We start from the raw sequence: 19106 nt of genomic DNA on the forward strand, positions 1-19106 counted from the left end.
TTATTTGCTAGTTTGTATTTTCTAATTTTCTACAATGCACATGTACTATTATAATAAAAAGGCGTATTTTAAAATTAAAATAGGTATATCTTATGATATTTTAAAACAGAATGGACACCCTATATTTCAGGGCTGTTGACAGGCACATAAGCCCTCACAGTCAGCTAGCCATTGATTTTCAGAGTTTCTTCATTTACTTCAATTATTGATAAATATTCAGGATTGCTAGTAAATATGTTCTTTACTCATGTGATTCCTTTACCGTCTTTTTTTAGAGGCATTCAGAAGTCCGGTATTTCGACATGGAACAGATAAGAATGGATTCAGCTTGGGTTTCAGTAAAAACATGCGACAAGTTTTTGGTGATGAGAAGAAGTACTGGTTGCTACCCATTTTTTCAAGGTACTTTTTTGTTAAAATTTTCAGGCTTTAAACTAATGAAAATAATACAGCAAAAGATAGTTTCAGGAAAAGCCTCTAGTTCCATAGGCTTGTAATTCTGTGTAGGAACTCTTATTTTTAAGAAATATTATTCTATGATTCACCATAATATCAGTGTGGAAGTCAGTTAATTCATCATCTTCCTAAACACTATGTTGAGCTCAATGTCTAATACACATTTTTTTTGCCTAGAGTATAGCATGTTCTGCTCTCGGACATCAGCATTTTGGCAGGGTTTCACTCCATTGTCTTTTGTATGGTTCAGTTCTAAATTTTTATTTTAATTCTAGTCTAGGTGATGGCTGCTCCTTTCCAACTTGCCTTGTTAACCAGGATCCTGAACAAGCATCTACTCCCGCAGGGCTGAATTCCACAGCTAAAAAGTAATCTCATATTTTTTTTCATTTTACTTTCAAATAATATATTTTACCATATTGTGTCTTTTGGTTATATGTTCCTTTGAAAAAAAATGAAGACCATCAGAAAATTTACTGCAATGGTTTCCACTTGAAATGAGAGAAAAAAGAAAGTATGATTGAGGATACATTGGAAGCTTCAATTATACTTGTAAAATGGTGATATTAATCTAAGTGTGAGTAAAAAGGTGTTAATTCTCTATACGTTTTGGTTGAGTGAAATCTTATTTTTTAAATGTACTGCTTAAAAGAAAAAAAAAAATGTAAGTCAAAATTAGCTACCCACTGCTCAGGTAGACAGACAGGGTAAAATCGCCCCTGACCCGCCATATCTTTCCTTTCTGTGATAACTGTTAGAGTAAAGAAACTTGAGGCTTTTGGAGATCAAATGGATCCCCAGACACCTTCTTGACAACTCCATTTTAATGTATATTATGGACTTAGTGCCCTTGGAAGACCTCTAAGGATTATCTGAGCCATTTCTGTGGAGAGAGAAGCCAGAGTCTTGGAAATTTATTGTCTGGAGGCTTTCGCTCCAGCTTTAAGTTTGTTTTGATTCCAGACTATCAAGAATTTGAGGGTGGCCAGAGAAAGACCTGACATTTCATTCTGAACGTGCTACCAACTGGCAAAAGGAAAAGTTACTTAAACTTTTAAAATGCTATGTATGAATTTTCAATGGTTTGAAACACCAGTTTTTATACCTTTGTGACAGACTTGAGTATAACCATTCCTCTGATTTTTCAATGAAAGCCAGTAGCAAAAGCATAACCATAATATCATTCTTCATTAAATGTTAGAGCTTTTCTTAGTTGCTGCAGTGCCACATACACAGTATCCACGCCAACACTCCATATTGAACATTTCTTACTGATCACAGTACTTTTTCCTAGGGAGCCTGGAGTGACCCCATAAACCTCAAGGCAGTGTGCCTGGTAGCCATTCTAAAGTTCTTTTTGTTGTTGTTGTTTGTTTGTTTGTTTTTGTTTTAGTTTTGAGACAGGGTCTCTCTTGTCACCCAGGCTGGAGTGCAGTGGAGTGATCATGGCTCACTGCAGCCATGACCGCCCAGGATCAAGCGATCCTCCTGCCTCTGCCCTTTTAAATTGGGAATTAAATGTAAAAGGAATTTATATTTAAAATCCTTTTAAATTGTCAAAAGAGATGAAAGGTATTTGTCACCCCATCCCTAGAGTGAGCTATGTATAGGCCAGACCCTACCAGTTAGTGAATGGGCCCAGTGTATATATTTCACAGGGACATTCATGGACATCAGAGTTGTTTACTAGATCATGCCTTGTGCATTTGGGCTTGAAAATCCCACAGAGCTAAATGTTTATGGTTTTTCATATACCTCAATGCAGAAAAATCTAGTTTTAATAAATTATTCAGAATATGTTTCAAGCTTTTACAAAATTCAGTAGTAGTTTATAATACTTTTTTGCCCTTTGTGTTTTTTTAAATAATTTAAGAAATTATTTTGGTTTTAGAGATAATATTTCTCCTTCCACTAAGGGCACCATGAGATTTGGGAGAAATCTTAGTTCTGACACTGTTACCCAACTGGGTGATCTTGAAGAAGTTAAATAATCTTTTGAGGCCTCTGTTTCCTTTCCTTTGAATGTTGAGGTCAGATTTAGACAGCTAAAGTCTCTTTCTTCTGCGGAATTCTACTATCTCCCATGTTGAGCCCATATAAAATTTTCGTGGCAAGTTCTGTTCTCTTCTTTACTCCAGCGTTGAATATCTTGCTGTCTACTTGACATACCCACTTGGACACCTAAAAATCATCTCCAACTAAACAGGTTCAGAGCAGAACTTTGAATTTGATTCCCAGCCATGTGTACCCTCATCACCACCCTAAACCGGAATCTCCTCCATGCTTCCATTATCAGTATTAGTGACCTCCATTCTCCCACGTGTTCATGCTAGAAACTGTGGGGTCATCCTGGATTCCTCTCTTTCAATTACTTTGTATTTACTCCATTTGCAAATCCTATCAGATGTCTCTTTAAAGTATATCTATAATCTGAATACTTTCTAACCACCTCCAAGGCAGCTTTCCTGGTCCTAGCCCTCATCCCTGCTCCCATGGATTACTTCAGTAGTTTTCTAACTGATGTAACATTTTTGCCCCACTCCAATCTGTTTTCCCTTCAAAATATAAGTCAGATTGTGTCACTTTTCTGCTGAAAGCTCTATTAGTTTCCCATCTTACTCGGAATAAAAGCTAATGAATGTCTGTTCCATCACTTAACAAGACTGATCTGACCCCAGACAGTCATTCTTTTTTTTTTTTTTTTAATGGAGACAGGGTCTTCCTGTCTCTACTAAAGCAAGTTAGCAATGTCTCTGTTATAATAAAATGTCTCCGTTAACAGCCTGTTGCCCAGGCCGGAGTGCAGTTTTGTGATCATAGCTCACTGCAGCCTCAAACTCCTGGGCTCAAGCAGTCCTCTCACCTTGGCCTTCTGGATGTCATTCTTTTTTACTTTCCTTTCACTTAACAATCCTCAGACACAGATCTTGCTGTTCCTCACATGGACCAAGCATGTTCCTTATGTAGTGCCTTGTCCTTGCTAATTCCCTTTCCTTACCATTCTTCCTCCAGATCTGAGTGAGCTGTGTCTTCTCTTTATTTATATTCTGTTCAGGCGTAACTTCAGAATAGAGGGAATCTTTGATAACCCTTTGTAAAATAGTAGCTTTCTCCGCCTCTTCCTGTTACACTGATTTTTTTTTCTTTTTTTTCTTTTTTGAGACAGCCTCATTCTAACACCCCGTCTGGAGTGCAGTGACGCAGTCTCGGCTCACTGCAACCTCTGTCTCCCAGGTTGAAGCAATTCTATTGCCTCAGCCTCCCCAGTAGCTGGAATTACATGTACACCACAATGCCCGGCTAATTTTTGTATTTTTAGGAGAGATGGGGTATCACCATATTGGCCAGGCTGGTCTCGAACTTCCTGACCTCAAGTGATCCACCTGCCTCAGCTTCCCAAAGCGCTGGGATTACAGGCATGAGCCACTATGCCCAGCCTGATTTTTTTGATTGTTATAGCTCTTATTAACACCTGACTTATTTCATTCATATATGTATATATTATTTATTTTTCTTCCTCCATAACAGTGAAATTTCCGTAAGAACAAAGACTTTGTTTATTAAAGTGACAGGTGCTCAATAAATATTGTTCAGTGAATGGATTCTTGCCCTTTGCTAGAGTCCTGTTAGCAGTAATGAATCTTCAGAGTCCCTAAACCAGGATCCCAGGATCTGGTTAGTCTTCTGTACCCGTTATATGGTCCCTTTCTTGAAGAATAATAAGAATTAAAGTAAGATTTTTTATATAATATATTTAAACCTGTGTGGAGATATGCTGTTTTCTGTTTTTTAAGATTTACCTCCAAAATTTTAGTAGGTAGTTGTTAAAGCTGCACAAAATTGAAATATTCTAAAATTTTAGATATGAGGTAATTAAGAAGAAAAAGCATACGCATATATCCTTTAAAAACATAATAGTTACTATATATATAATTGAACTGAAATATGTGAAATTATTCTTGAAAGAGTTTTAAGTCTTTTTTCTTTTGAATACTATTACAATTACTATTTCAGAACATTCTAAAACATCACTAATAGTTTCTATGCCAATAATGTTTCCTAAGTGAAATATTTTTATGTATACTTTTTCATGCCATCCAGTATGTTGATGTATGGCATTTCCACCTAAATTTTAAAGAAAATTCTTCTTAGAAGACTGCTCATTCCCCAGACTGAACATTGGGTTTGTAAGACCTGATAATTTCAGATGTTTTTTATATTCCTGCAAAATACTTTGCTCAAAGTTGTTGTTCCAGTTTTACAGAAGAAGATAGAGAAAATGTGTTCAAGACCAGTTAGGCCACTTTAGAAGCTGTAGGCCATTTTTTCCTCAACTTTGTCTTCCTACCATCACATTCGTATTTTCTGCCATATCCACATATCACTTACAAAATTAATATTTTTCTGTATTTAAATTGGCACTTATGCTTTTTTTAAACCAAAGTTTATACCACTCTTATAAATGAGAAACTCGCATAACTTTCTATAAATAGAATGTGACTTTAAAAATAGGCCCGGTGTGGTGGCCTATGCATGTAATCCTAGCACTTTGGGAGGCTAAGGCAGGAGGATCACTTGAGACCAGGCATTTGTGATCAGGCTGGGCAACACAGAGAGTTCACTCTACAAAAAATAAAACAAAATAATTAGCTGAGGGTGGTGGTGTGGTCCCAGCTACTCGGGAGGCTGAAGGAGGAGGATTGATTTGAGCGAAGGAGGTTGAGGCCATGACTGCACCTCTGCACTCCAGCCTGGGCAATAGAGTGAGATTCTTCCTCAAAAATAAATACATACATAAAATTGATAATAAAATACTGTTATTAAGTTCTAACTACCTGCTGAAGCCTGGGGCTGAGGACTATTCTCTGGAGATTTTCCAGTGTTAGAGATTATCATCTTATGGTAAGCAGAAGAAGGAAAAGAGACTGAAGATAGAACACTTTTCTCACTGCGAGTCAGTGCTATTTAATGTCTTATTCTTGTATTCCCCACGTTATTTTGGGTACTTCCTGCAGTCATCTTGCATTGCAAGTGGTTTTGGTTCCATACATTGAGAAACAATCAACTTTACTATCGAAAATTAGCTTATGATGATTTTGATGATTATTCAATTATTATTCAGTCTCGAAAACCATCAGTTTCCTGCAAAGCCACTGAGAGAGTCCCAGAGCCACCTTCTTACTGATTCTCAGTCTTGGACGGAGAGCAGCATAAACCCAGGAAAATGCAAAGCTGGTAAGGGTGTGCTTGTTTGGCTGTCTTTTGATATATTTTATTTTTAGAAGGTGAACGTGGTTAAAAAAAAATCCATTATACTACCTACAGACTACCTACCTACCTACAGTTTTCTTAGTTTGGAGTCAGACTTCTATTCTAAATTCAGAATTATTTTCAAAGAACTATTCATGAGGTTCATTAATAACCTGTTAGCAGCAGAAAATCATTTTGTGAAAGATGGATCTGCATTGCCTTTTTTCTGTTTAAAGAACCAAATCTTTATCACCATTCCTCAAATAAAATGATAGAAGTAAATTCAAAATATAAAGTATAAAAATGAAAAAACTACAATCAAATCAGATAGAAGATAAATATCTACTGAAAAGGACCTTAAATTATTCAGTTCTATCTTTTACTCCAAGATTTCTGTCCAACTTCAAAATGTCTGAGTAAAGTTATTGTGTACCGTAACTTCAGCTGCCTGCGATTTCTTTATATCCCACTCACATTCCTCTTGTTACTGTTGTTGATTTTAATCTTTTGTTTTCTTCAGTCGTTGTAGTTTGTTAGCAAGGAACAAGCAAGGCTCCGAAGTCAGACCTGATTTAAAAACCCTAATTTGGGCTCCTAGTAGGGTGTGATATGTGTCACGTTACCTAACATCTTTTAGGCTTAGCTTTGTTCTTTTCAAAAGACTACCTATTTCTCAGTATTGATAAGGAGTAGACAAAACAGGGTGATCATACATGCATGTGTGTGTATATATGTGTGTTGTCCACATAAAGGAGTTAAAGCCGTACATCTGTGATTAAGGCATTATTAGCCAGAAAATCTTCAGATTGACTACCAACCTTTTCTCCTTCGTTTCTAGTCTTTTCAAGTAAACCAGTCAACGTTTTAAAGTGTAATGAACCAAAGTCAGGCAGTACGAGAGTTTGAAGAAACCTCTGGGATTTAGTGGTAGCGAAAAACAAATGGATGATCCTGAGTAAATATTCTAGTCATTATTTAATATATTATCAGTCATCTTCTCCTAAAATAGAAGCTTTCTTTAGCCTTATTTTTAACAAATATATTTGCCTCCCAGAGGGTCCCATTATTTGACTATTCATAATTTGGTCACTCTCTCGACCTTCAGACATGCCATTTCAATTTCTAATCTATGGCAAGGACTAGGCATTGCCTAAACAAAAGTTGATGACACCAATTTGTTCTTTGAATCCATCATTTTCGTTAGAGGCAGAGAAGTGATAAATAGTTGGGGGTCAATTGTTGAGACGTGGAAAAACAAAGAATTCCTCTTCATCCAGAAGGGATTCACATTTCATCTTACATAATTTATGTTAACATAGCAGTGGTTTCTTGATTTTCACATGCTATTATAATTCTTCGGCATGTTCGATTAATTTTTTTGTTAGTTGGATGAAATGAAGAACTACTTAAAGTGTAAAGGATGATGTATAGGAAGGAAAAGAAGCAAGAAAAATGAGGTGAGAAAGTGCTCAAAGATTGGTTTGACTAGAATGAGGTTGGTAGAGGAAGAATTTGGAAACGTTGATGTAAGCTGATGTGAGCAGTGTGGGTCAATATATCTTTCATTATTATGTTTCTCTATTTCCTCAGATGTATATTTCTGTTTTTAGTGTTTTGTGTGTGTGGGAGATAGTGGTTGTAACTGACACTGTATAAGGGGTGTGTGTGTGTTTCTATATCACCATCTTATACATACCCTTATTATGTACAAGGCACCTTTGGAAGTCTACCAAGGGATTCCTTATTCATAGATGAATAAGAAGTTTCTGCCTATTTGTTCAAAAGCAACCAAAAATGCTAACTTATGTTCTTTCATTAAGGTATGAGCAATCCTGCATTAACCATGGAAAATGAGACTTAACTCTTCAAGCAAGATAAATTCATACTTTATAAAAGTACGATAATTTTCCCTTTATTGTTTTATATTTTTAACAGTCTTCTAATTTTCTTAGGGCAAATAGTTTCCATAAACGTTTTTAATAATTTGTGAGTGATTCATATAGAAGATCTTTTACCTGACTTGGGAGATTGCATTAGCCATGCTGGGGCTTCTGAGTGCAGACCTAGCTTCAGTATTAGCTGGTATTTGTGTTAACTTGATTAATTATAGAAATAAGTTGATGAACAAAAGTCATTTTAGAGTAATGCATTAAGTGGTAGGGATCAATCCTAAAATACTGAACTATATGTAAAAATTATCTTGTCATTTTATAGGAAATTAGAATAATTATTTTTAATTTTTCTTCATCTTTCAGAATATACAGTGGTCATATCCTTGACCATCCATTAGGAAACACTAAGTCAAAGTGCAATATAATTATATCTCATTAATGTACTCATTAGCACACTGTCATTCCCATTTTTGGGTCATAGTAGGGCCTCATAGCATGTGTTAACCTTAAAATAATAGGTGTTCCAAATCATTTTCTTTAAGCCTTATTTTTTTTTAAAACTGCAGTTCCAAATCAGTTTCTTTAAAATATGATCTGTTTGTAAGCCTGCAGTCAATAAAAAGCTACAATAAGGAACCCCTTTGGAACAAACAACTATATAATAAACAATTTACCGAGCTGAATATTAAAGATAGCAAGATAACTCTCTATTTACATAACGGCAATCTAGAATCCTAAAGTCTATGAAAAGCAAGAGATTCACTTGTAAAACAAAATGATTTGCATCAAAGTTCATGGATATCTGTTTTTATTTGTCTGTTCTGGTTTTGGTAAGTTAGCCATGTATTGTCAGCAAAATGCTGACCTGGCAATTTGCCAGCTGACTAGTATCTGATTTTGGGAAGAGCAGGATCAGCTCTGAATACCTGTTGCTACAATAGGTCAGACTGACTATAACTGGTTAAAATAGTGAAAATTTCATCTGAATTTGATTAAATAGCAAAGACATTATTAAATTTCTGAAAATAATTTTAGAATGTAACTATGAATGTAATTTTAGAATATAGCTGTAGCAAATATGAGTCACTACCAGCCAGTACCACAAATAAAATATACAGAACATAGTTCTGTAAGACATAGAATTTCACAGGATTTTTTTCAATATTGTGAAATCATCAGTTGCAATAACCATTGTTTTTAAGGTCAGTGCTATTAGGAATTTTTCTGTGTGTTAAGTGTTTTACATATTTACATGGTAATATTATATAAAAGCCATCGAGACTTCCCAGTATTTTGACAATACCAGTATTGTGGTTATTTATCTCCAACACCTTGCACAATGCCAGACACATAGTAGGTTCTCAACATTTGATGGATAAGTGACAAAATAAAAACATTGAAGTTAAAAATCTGACAGAAACTTGATTTTATTAATTCAGATATGGCATGATTAGGCATAATCACAAAATGGCAGCATGAATCAGCGCTATAGATCTAAAAATACCCGATTTTCTGATGTCATGTTTTCTATTCTATTGATACAACCAGTTGCACTAACATGTTTTGTTTTCTTAAACTTTCACTAAAGTAGCTAATAGAAACTAGACTTTTAAAAATAATTTTTTCCTGCTTTACATCTCAGATTTGCAATTCATTCCAGTTGTATTTATATCAAATAATAGTCTGATATTGATGTGCCTAATTTATATTAAATATCTTCATATTGGCCGGGCGCGGTGGCTCACGCCTGGTAATCCCAGCACTTTGGGAAGCTGAGATGGGTGGATCACAATGTCAGGAGCTCAAGACCAGCCTGACCAACAAGGTGAAACCCCATCTCTACTAAAAATACAAAAATTAGACGGGTGTGGTGTGGCACACCTGTAATCCCACCTACTCAGGAGGCTGAGGCAGGAGAATTGCTTGAACCCAGAAGGCAGAGGTTGCAGTGAGCCAAAATCGTGCCATTGCACTCCAGCCTGGGAGCTTGGGTGACAGAGCAAGACTCTAAAAAAAAAAAAAAAGAAAAAAAAACTTCATATTTTTTCTATTTTTGAACTACGATAGTAAATGATGTCACCTTTTTATAAAATATTTGTTTGTTCAGCAGTTTCCAGATGGTTATAATGTGCCTAAACCCATAGTTAGTAATAAAAAGTAAATTAAATTTAGCTTACCAACCTTTCCTATCATATGGTATAAATAAAAAATGCTGGCCAGGCGTGGTGGCTCACACTTGTAATTTCAGCACTTGCGGAGGCCAAGGCAAGCAGATTGCTTGAGCTAAGGAGTTGAAGACCAGCCTGAGCAACATGGTGAAACCCCGTCTCTACCAAAAATACAAAAAGAAAAAAAATTAGCTGGGTGTGGTGGCATGTGCCTGTGGTCCCAGCCACTCCAGATGCTGAGGTGGGAGGATGAGAGGGTGACTTGAGCCAGGGAGGCACAATTTGCAGTAAGCTGAGATCGAGATCGCATCACTGCACTCCAGCCTGGGTGACAGAGTGAGGCCCTGTCTCAAAAAACAAAACAAAACAAAACAAAGCTGTGCTTCTATGCACATGAAGTTTCAAAATCATTTCCCTAAATGTCCTTCCTGACTCAGTTGCCACTCCTAAACTCCATTCAGCCTCAGATGAATGCAGAACTAACAACATAGAACCCTGCCACTCACATTGAAGCCCCAAACCAGCAACATTGTCATGACCTGGAAGATTAATAGAAATGCAGAATCTTAGGCCTTATCCTAGACCTACTGAATCAGAGTCTGCAATTTTTTTTTTTTTTGCATTTTAATAGGATCCTCTTGTATATGCATATTAAAGTTTGAGCAGTATTGATGTAGAGTTCCGTATTCAAGAGCACGTCTACTGAGCCTGCTAGCATAGTAAACAGTTTTGAATGAGGGATATTATTGAAACAGATTATGAAATGAGTTGGTTTGTTTTGCGTGTTTATGGTTAACATAGTAGTTTCATGTTTTCTGTTTCATTTCAAGGTATCAGTGCTGTAGATGGATGGAAGAGGCTTCCCACAGGAAGGTGCCACCAGTCAGTTGTGCCTATGTCCCTTTGGCTGGAAATGCAGAATATGAATTGATTAGTTCTCTCCAAGCCATTGCTTAAAATATAACATGTTTTGGATCCAATACACACATTGTTACGACTAACACAAATTCCTATTAAATATTAAAAGTAGTTCTGGTTTATTAATCAATGGGGAAAACATCTTCTCCGAAAAACGTGGAACAAATCCAAGGACCAGTTTTTACCCAAATATATGGGTAGCACAGTTTATCACATAGAAACTCCATTAATCATCTGATTTTCCGAATCTGAAAATTGAGACTATTCAAATATTAAGATTTCAGAGATTTCAAGTCACATTATAATGATAAGCATTATTCATAAAACTTGTTACCTTTTAGAAGGTGGAAGTGGCAAACCATACTTCTTTTTTTTCCTCTGATGTGAATCCAGCCTCAGACTGAGTGAACTGTAATAATTATGAATTCATTACAGAGTCCAGGTGGCCTGCAGTTGAAGATCATCAACCATTTTTGCCTCACTGAATTCCAGCCTTTTGTTTTCTGCTGGAAAATAAGTGTGGACATTGAAGCTTGAGCTCTCAAAGCAGTTGGCTGGAATACTTTTGTCAGAATACGGTACATTTCTATTACATCAGAAATATATTTTCATCTCTTCTTGTTAAATTGGGAGGAAATTTACGATAGCAATTATGAAGATTGTTTTATGACATTCTTTTGTCAGTTTGGCTTTCTAAAAATCTCTTTTTAGATTATTTCTCCTGTTGAACATAGTAAAACTATTGAATTTCTCTTAAGATTTCCTAATAGGTCAATAGATTTACCCTCCAGTGATATCTGTATTATTTCTTTCTCGTCTCATCAAAATGATGACAGGTAAACTATATTTTTCCTTAAACGCCTATTACAATTAAATTATGCAAATCATTAAATAAAAATCATACAACTTTTGGAAAGTTAGTTCAACATGAACTAAAATGGCATGCTATTTGGAAATTTAGTTTGAGATAAACTAAAGTGGTGTGTTTGTTGATGCCAGAATGTTCAGCTTCAGTAAATATAATAAGCTCTTGTGCCTTGTATGCACTATTTAAAAAAAGTTTTTTTATTTGAGTCCAGTATAATTTATGTAAATGTTAACAATTAGAATAATACTCTGTATGCTTTTTTGGTACTGATTTTGAGAATTTAAAGCAGATTACCTTTTAAAACTGGACCAACTAAGTAATTGGTATTTAATCAAAGAGAAAATGGTAATAAACTTTTCAAAATCTTTGTTAAACCAAACATTCAACACAAAATAAACTAGAAGGCCAGAGGATAATGGAATAAAAGATCATTGCAATTACTTATCCTTCCTAAAAATATAGTTTTATATTAATTGTGCTTATGGAAGAAACAATGTCAGCCAAGTCCATTTTATAGTTTGAGTGCAATTCTTTGAACAATAGAAATATCTGCAGTCTTTCACAGATTTGTATTATGCTGAAGAGTTTCATCTGACAATCTGCTTCAAGAAATCTCAGAAAATATGATAACATTTTAACTTTCATTTTAGAGCACGTTTTGGTCATTTTTAAAAATACCTAAAGTGCCAGACCGGAACCTATAGCTACTGCTAGAAGTCTTAAAAAAACCAACAGCAGCACAGGATGTATTAAGAATTATATGAAGTCAGGTTTGTTTGTTTTTTTTTTTTTTTCAAAGCACAGTACTGTTAGCTGTTTTTGTGGACAGGATTCGATTAAGTATTCCCTCTTGTCAAACTGGAAGCTAGGGGAAAAAGAGGGATTTTTATCCTTTACTCTTCTAGAGTACTGTTAATGCCCCTTTCCCACAGTCTTTTATATAATTAAATATATGTCAATACACATTAGAATCAGATTTGAAAAAGTTAAAACAATTTCATTGTTGTAATTGTTCCCTTTCTGTTTTCATATAGTGAATAACCTTTAAAGGGTTATTTTGTTTTGTTTTGAATTATAGGAGTTATAATTTTTGGAGATGATTGCATATCTCATTAGATATGCAATATAAATTTATCTGAGTGAACAAAGTGCTAAACAGATAGATCTACATTTTGTACATATTTATATAAAATTTACCTTTAAGTATTTACTTTAAAAAATTTAATGGCTTAACTCGAACTTGAAGACACATACTTCAACTGTCCTTATTGTCCATTAAACTGATAATTTTGATTTTTCTTGTTTTTATAGATTTTACTATATAGGAATCAAGATTTAAGAAATTTTGCATTAAAAATAGTGTACCAATGCTTCATATATGTTAGGTATTTGCTATTATGTAGGGAAGAGGATTGTTATTTCAAAGATATATTAAAGAACAGTTGCATCTGAATATAATCATGATGCATTCAATGAAGTTCATATCCATGAATTCACTCCTAATATGCCCTAATAAAGTGGTTGATCACCTACATTATCTGTCTATAAGAAATTGCCTTTGCACTGACAATGTAAATTATTTTAAGCATAAATTTTCCTAATAGTTTATTAGAGCTACTAATGGCAAAATTCATGTCTTCAGTGTGGCCATAACATAGGTCTTGGCGGGAGGGGTGGTGAGAAAATAAGGTATTTACTTTGTAGTAGTTAAGTGATTCTGAGGACAATTAGAAACAGACTATAAAACTCAAGTACACTGTAATCAATAGACAACTATTGGAAATATGGCATATGTTGACAAACACTTAACTAGGGAAATCAAAGATACAAATCGTGTTTATAAAAAATTAGGCACGCAATCATGTGATTCATGCTTCAAGAAAACATATGAAAAAAGTGTTACTCCATTATGTTATAAACTAGCGGATTTTCCCTATTTTGAAATACATGTAAACGGGCTCGGCTGATTCTGAAATCGTACTGTATCCTTTGGTATTTACTTATATTGTCAAATACTTGTTTGTAAAAGTGATGGTTCTGATACCTTTGATCAAACATCGATACAAACCTCAGAAAATGGTAAATGCAAAGCAGTTTACGTTGTAAATCATGATGGTGTCCTCCAGCACAACCATCCCACCCACACACCTAGACTACAGATTCTGATCTGTGAATATTTTCACCAAAGTGACATTTAAACAAGTGGATTTTTCACAAATAACACGTGTTTAATATCTTTCTGCAGAAACGTGTTCTTCTAAAGCAGAAAACCACGTGGCTTAATCCCAAATGTTTTACACTTCTTTTCCACATACTTAGCCAGTTCAGCACCGATTTCCTCTTATATGTGGAAGGAGACTATGTTACATACCTGAAGTATTTGTTACTCTTTTACAAAGATAACACTAGAATTTTCTCACTTTGTCTTGGTAAAAATTCCTAGATTCTACTTTTTATTGCAAGTGTTAGCAATATGATCTTGTAACGCCATGAAAAGCATTAAGTACAAACCAACATTAACCTAGATTTTACAACTGAGCAATCTGTTCCCCACCAGATTTCCTTTAGAATTTATTACCAAAGGATCTTATTTTGTTACAGAACACAGGAAATTGTTAAACCTTATAATGTTGCAAACCATGCATTTTCCTTTTCTCTTTTCCATAAGATTTTTTTATTGTAGTAGTGCCCTGGCTTGTAAACAGTGGACATCACTGAAAGGATGAAATCAAGTAGGCTTGTTTCAAAGAAACTCCTGTGAATCAACTATGAAGTATCTCCCAGAACAATGTTGAGTGTTTCAGGAGACTCTGAAACAGGGCACCCATTTTTTTTTTTTTCCTTCCTCAAAATAGTCTCCTTGAAATGTGAGCAAAGAACTATGACGATGCAGTCCAGGTATCTAATAGCTCAATCACCAACACCGCTGAGAATTGTTCTTAAACCAGCAAAAAGTTCAAATACAATAATCTGGGCAATGCCAACAGAAGACACTTTTAATCATTTGCAGACCTTTCTTGTTGCAGGAAAGTGAGGGCAAAAACAAACTGGTGAAAAATGTTCAAAAATAGATCTTTTTGATGTTCATAGCCAGTATTCAGTATTTCTGTATTGTTTACAATTGGGGGAAAATGTCTGTTAAGGCTAATCATCTGAGTGATTTGAGTAGCAATTAAACCAAAGGGAAACTTTTAATAAGTTATTTTAAGCCCTGGTTTATGGCTGGTTCCCTTTTGCTCAGGAAAAATAGTACTACTTTATGGTTTATGAAAACCTATGATTTATGTTGCATCTTCCGGGGAAGGTTTAACAGTACAAGGAGCTGAATCCTACCTGAAATTATTAATGCTTAATATATTGCTTCTGTTTGATTGATAAAGGTGCTTAATCAATTGAAAAAAAAACGCATAATGCTTCAAGGTAAAATTCCGTTGATTCTGAATTTAAAAAGGTACTACAGAATGCGTCAGTTCTCCTGTTGTATTTTTCTCAGTTATGAGAGCAAGGCTATTTTGTCAGTTTAGATTTTGTGTCTTTTTCTGTCAGTATGTATGGCTCCCTAAAGTGTACTATTGAAAACATCTTAAATGAACTAATCAAACACTTATTGTGTGAAAGCTGAATACTTTAAAAAGCAACCTTAATTATAAACTCATCTTGGAGTAGCATGCCAATGTGCTAAAGTTATTTAAAAAACATATACTTAGGCAAGAAGTAGAGGACAGCCCCAGAATGGCTACAATGAATGGAAGGAAAGTCTGTATACACACATATAGCTCAAGAACAAGTTTTTATTATACATGGGTTTTGCAGTGATACAAGACACCTGCTCACAACTTACAGTATTAATTTTTTAGAAAAACAAAACAGGTATATGGCGTGAGTGAAACAGTTCCCCATTAAAAGCACTTAAAACCTATGACACGGCTAGTAAGATGTAAAATATTAAGTCCCCTTGGGGTCTTGCAGACTTGTATTTCCTAACAATTTGGAAGCCATGATGATAGTCTGAAGCTAAAGGAAGTCCAATTTCTTGGTATGATACTAAATAAAGATTCTTATCTTTTGGGAGAAAGAGCCAAAACAGAAGGGTGTGAAAGCAGTGAATTTCCCCTCCTATGACAATAAAGCAAGAGGGCAGATTATATTCATGAATGCTTCTCATATACAAAAAATTCCTCCATACCAGGAAGGAGAGTATTGACCAGTTTATCATCTTTAAAAAGAAAATGAGTAATTTTGGAGAAATGTAGCTTGTTCATTCACCTACAGACTATGGCTACAAAGCAATGAAATGGACTTCTAAAGAGAAATTGCTCAATTGCTTTTATACTAAACGTTAAATGTAATGTTATAGAAAACTGTTTAAAACAAATGGAAATTGTCTAGTGATAATGTACATGAATCTTGTTTTCTTGGAATTTTCATTCTATGGTGACATTTTTTTAACTTTTAAAACCTGAAATGAAAATTCTGCAGGACTTGGATGTGTACAGTCCTGCGTTTCTATAATGTCTTAATAGAAAAATAAATGACAGGTAACATTGTTATAAATGAAACTCTCATATAAATTACACCAACATAGCAAATGGCATGTGTGAAATGGCCTTCACTACAAAGCACCGACACACAGAATAATCAGCATTTTTCCTATCCCTTTATTTATAAATTCTAACACATTTATTTTATAGACATGAGATAACATATGCATTCATAATTTGATTCCACCTCAGGTTGCCTACCCAGAGGAGCCACTGCATTTGGCAATGCAGATGAAATAGCAAACAGGACAGATATAGACCCTTGAGTTTCTTCTAGTAGAGAGGTGGACAAGCCTTTTTTTTTTTTTTTTTGAAAAGGGCAGGTAGCAAATATTAGAGGCTTTTTGCAAGCTAAGACAAAATGAAGGACATTATTTAGGTACTCAAGGAAACTTTTCACAAAATTTTTATTCTAAAAATTGAAAACTCAAAATATCCAGTACAATTTTTTTTTTCTTTTTTTAGTAATAGAGTTCTACTAATGGGAATAATGGGATTTTTTGGCAGGGGACGGGAGGTAACATTTTGCTCAATTTGGGCTGAAAGTTGGTATCCCCTCATTGGAATAAATAGAAAATGTTAATCTGTTAATGCTGATGTGTAATGGGATTTCACATATTTCATCTTTGAAAATGTCTTTTCACACAGACAGGTCAAGGTACTGCTAAATACTGACACATCCACCCATGAGCATGTGATTTTAGTTAAGCAAATTATTCATCACTTGTAAGGCATTTGTAGGATTCATCTTTTTGGTATTTGCCCTTTAGCATGTCATTCATTCAAGATGATTCATTTCCAACAGAAGATTAAGAGGAAACTTTAAAAGCATTTAATTGCAGTTAAATGCTTTTAAAATTTAAAAATTTTCTTTGCACTGCATCAAGGTCCAAAAAACTGCTACAGGAAAATATATCCACTAAAAATGGATTTGGCAATACAGCGCTGTTTTGACTTCTCATAGCACAGAAAGTATATAAAGCAGCGTGACAATCTTAAGTGTTAGTTTTTATTGAAATGAATTTACCATATTATGTTGTTGTACCTTGTAATTTCAGGTCAAATTCATTAAGAAACATTTTCAAGTCTGTGGCAAAAGTTAATTTCCAAAGTTACTCAGTGTTAAGAAACAGTGGTTGAGGATGGTTTTTCTCATTCAGAAAAATTTCAATGATGTCAGCCCAGAGCCCAAAAAATAAAAATAAATCTTTAGCACTGCTAAGCCATTGAACGCCTGTGTGGCAAATCATATCAGGATATTCAGCTTCTGTTTCTCACAAAAAAATCATGGAACTGAAGATGGTTGAGTCCACAAGAGCAAATGAAGTTAACTGTTGACCAGTTCAGTAACACCAATATTTCCTGTGAAGTACCTGCTGATGAATAATCAAGTGAGTAACTACAGGCTTTAAACAACTTATGTTTTCACAAGCTTTAAAATTTGACCAAATAAACTTTTTTTCTGCTCCATGCATTTTTCCCAGCATCGGTTGCATCACATCTTAGTAGATTCCACTTCAGGTTGTACTGTTTATAAACTTTTTTGAAAATATTCCCACTTGTAGTTCCATACAAATTCTTTGGTCACTTCAAATCCAGCAACAACTAAAGCTAGGCAGTACTGACTAATACGAGGCAAAGAATTAAGTGTCATTTGATGTTGTGTCCAAAATCCTCATTCTTCAAACTACTGTTCTCATCAAAGGGCTGATGTCTTAATTTTCTCTGGACACGTCTTTGGGTTGGTTACTATCTTCAAGCACGAGGTAATTCAGCATTAGTAAATGGTTTTCTTTGCTTGGCTAACAAATAGGCTACTTGTAAACATTTTGGTTGCAGCCTCATTTTTATTACTTTTGTGAAATGTTGCTGTGATGTTTCATTTAAATTTTCTAATTCTTCTGACTGTTGCTTTCCCACGAGTTGGGAATATTGTGATGTTAGTCTGATACTGTCAGTCTATTCTTTTACCAGTTATGGTGACACTGCATTATAAACACAATGTACCACCATATAATAAAATAGTCCATATTCCAGTGTGCCTTGAAAGTGTAACATTCAAAGGTACTTTTCTTGTTCTGAGATACAGGGCATGAACTGGTAGCAGAAAAAGTAATAAATCTAGCAATACACAGGGCATTCCAAATGCTTTCAGGTAATATCTGCATCACCATGATTCTGTAGCTTGCCAAGCGGCAATGTGAAACAAGACACACATACACAGGTTCTGTAGCAGCTACTCAACTTTCCCATTATAGCAAAAAAGTATCCATAGATAATATGTAAATGATTGAGGCTGCATTCCAATAAAAACTTATAGACACTAAAATTTGAATTTCATGTAATTTTCAGATGTCAGGAAATAATCTTTTGATTATTTTTCCCAACCATTTAAAAGCCATTTTCAGTTCATGGGCCACACAAAAACAGGCAGCAAGCTGATTCTGGCTACGGGCCATAGTTTGACAGCCCTTGCTCTAGTAGATTTAACAGAATATATGAGTCTGTAATTAATGGCTAACACTAAAAAAATTATCAGCCAAATATCTTACATCTAGAACCTAGACTTTACAAACATTCAGACTGTCTGAAACAAAAAAGTAAAACTTAGACCCAGTAAAAGTCAAAATGTTCCTCTACAAAAGTTACACTATACGGGTGCTCAACCTACAATGAGGTTACATCTGAAAAAATACTAAGATGCATTTAATGCAGGCAACAGCATACAGTCCCCCAATTTACGATGGTTCAACTTACAAATTTTGACTGTGCAATGGTGCAAAAGCAATACACATTCAGTAGAAACTATAACCCCATCTTCGGTCCTAAGGCGCTCCTAAACTTTTGATGGGGTTACCACTCAATACACCCACTGTATAGTTGAAAAATCATTGAGTCGAAAGTAAGTTAGGGATTAGCTACACTTTTTAGGGACAGAAGCCAGAACTGATACAAGTTATGAGATTGAGCAAGTATGTGGCTAATAAAAAGGCAATCTTTATCATTCCTATTT

At 34.8% G+C, this 19106-nt stretch overlaps 1 protein-coding gene across 3 annotated transcripts in view; it reads left to right on the forward strand.

The window, feature by feature from the left end:
• Positions 1 to 10795, forward strand: part of ZDHHC2 (zDHHC palmitoyltransferase 2) — a 63871-nt gene extending 53076 nt beyond the window's left edge. For all 3 annotated transcript variants that reach the window (XM_004046691.5, XM_063709079.1, XM_055349142.2), the window contains 5 exons: positions 276 to 402; positions 732 to 824; positions 5579 to 5691; positions 7527 to 7601; positions 10597 to 10795. In XM_004046691.5, the coding sequence (XP_004046739.1) occupies positions 276 to 402; positions 732 to 824; positions 5579 to 5691; positions 7527 to 7567 (374 nt within the window). In that variant the 3' untranslated portion in view covers positions 7568 to 7601; positions 10597 to 10795. The remainder of the gene's footprint in view (positions 1 to 275; positions 403 to 731; positions 825 to 5578; positions 5692 to 7526; positions 7602 to 10596) is intronic.
• The last annotated feature ends 8311 nt before the right edge of the window (positions 10796 to 19106 follow it).

The sequence above is a fragment of the Gorilla gorilla genome, chromosome 7 (assembly GCF_029281585.2).
Source record: "Gorilla gorilla gorilla isolate KB3781 chromosome 7, NHGRI_mGorGor1-v2.1_pri, whole genome shotgun sequence".
In the NCBI taxonomy this organism is placed as follows: Eukaryota; Metazoa; Chordata; class Mammalia; order Primates; family Hominidae; genus Gorilla; species Gorilla gorilla.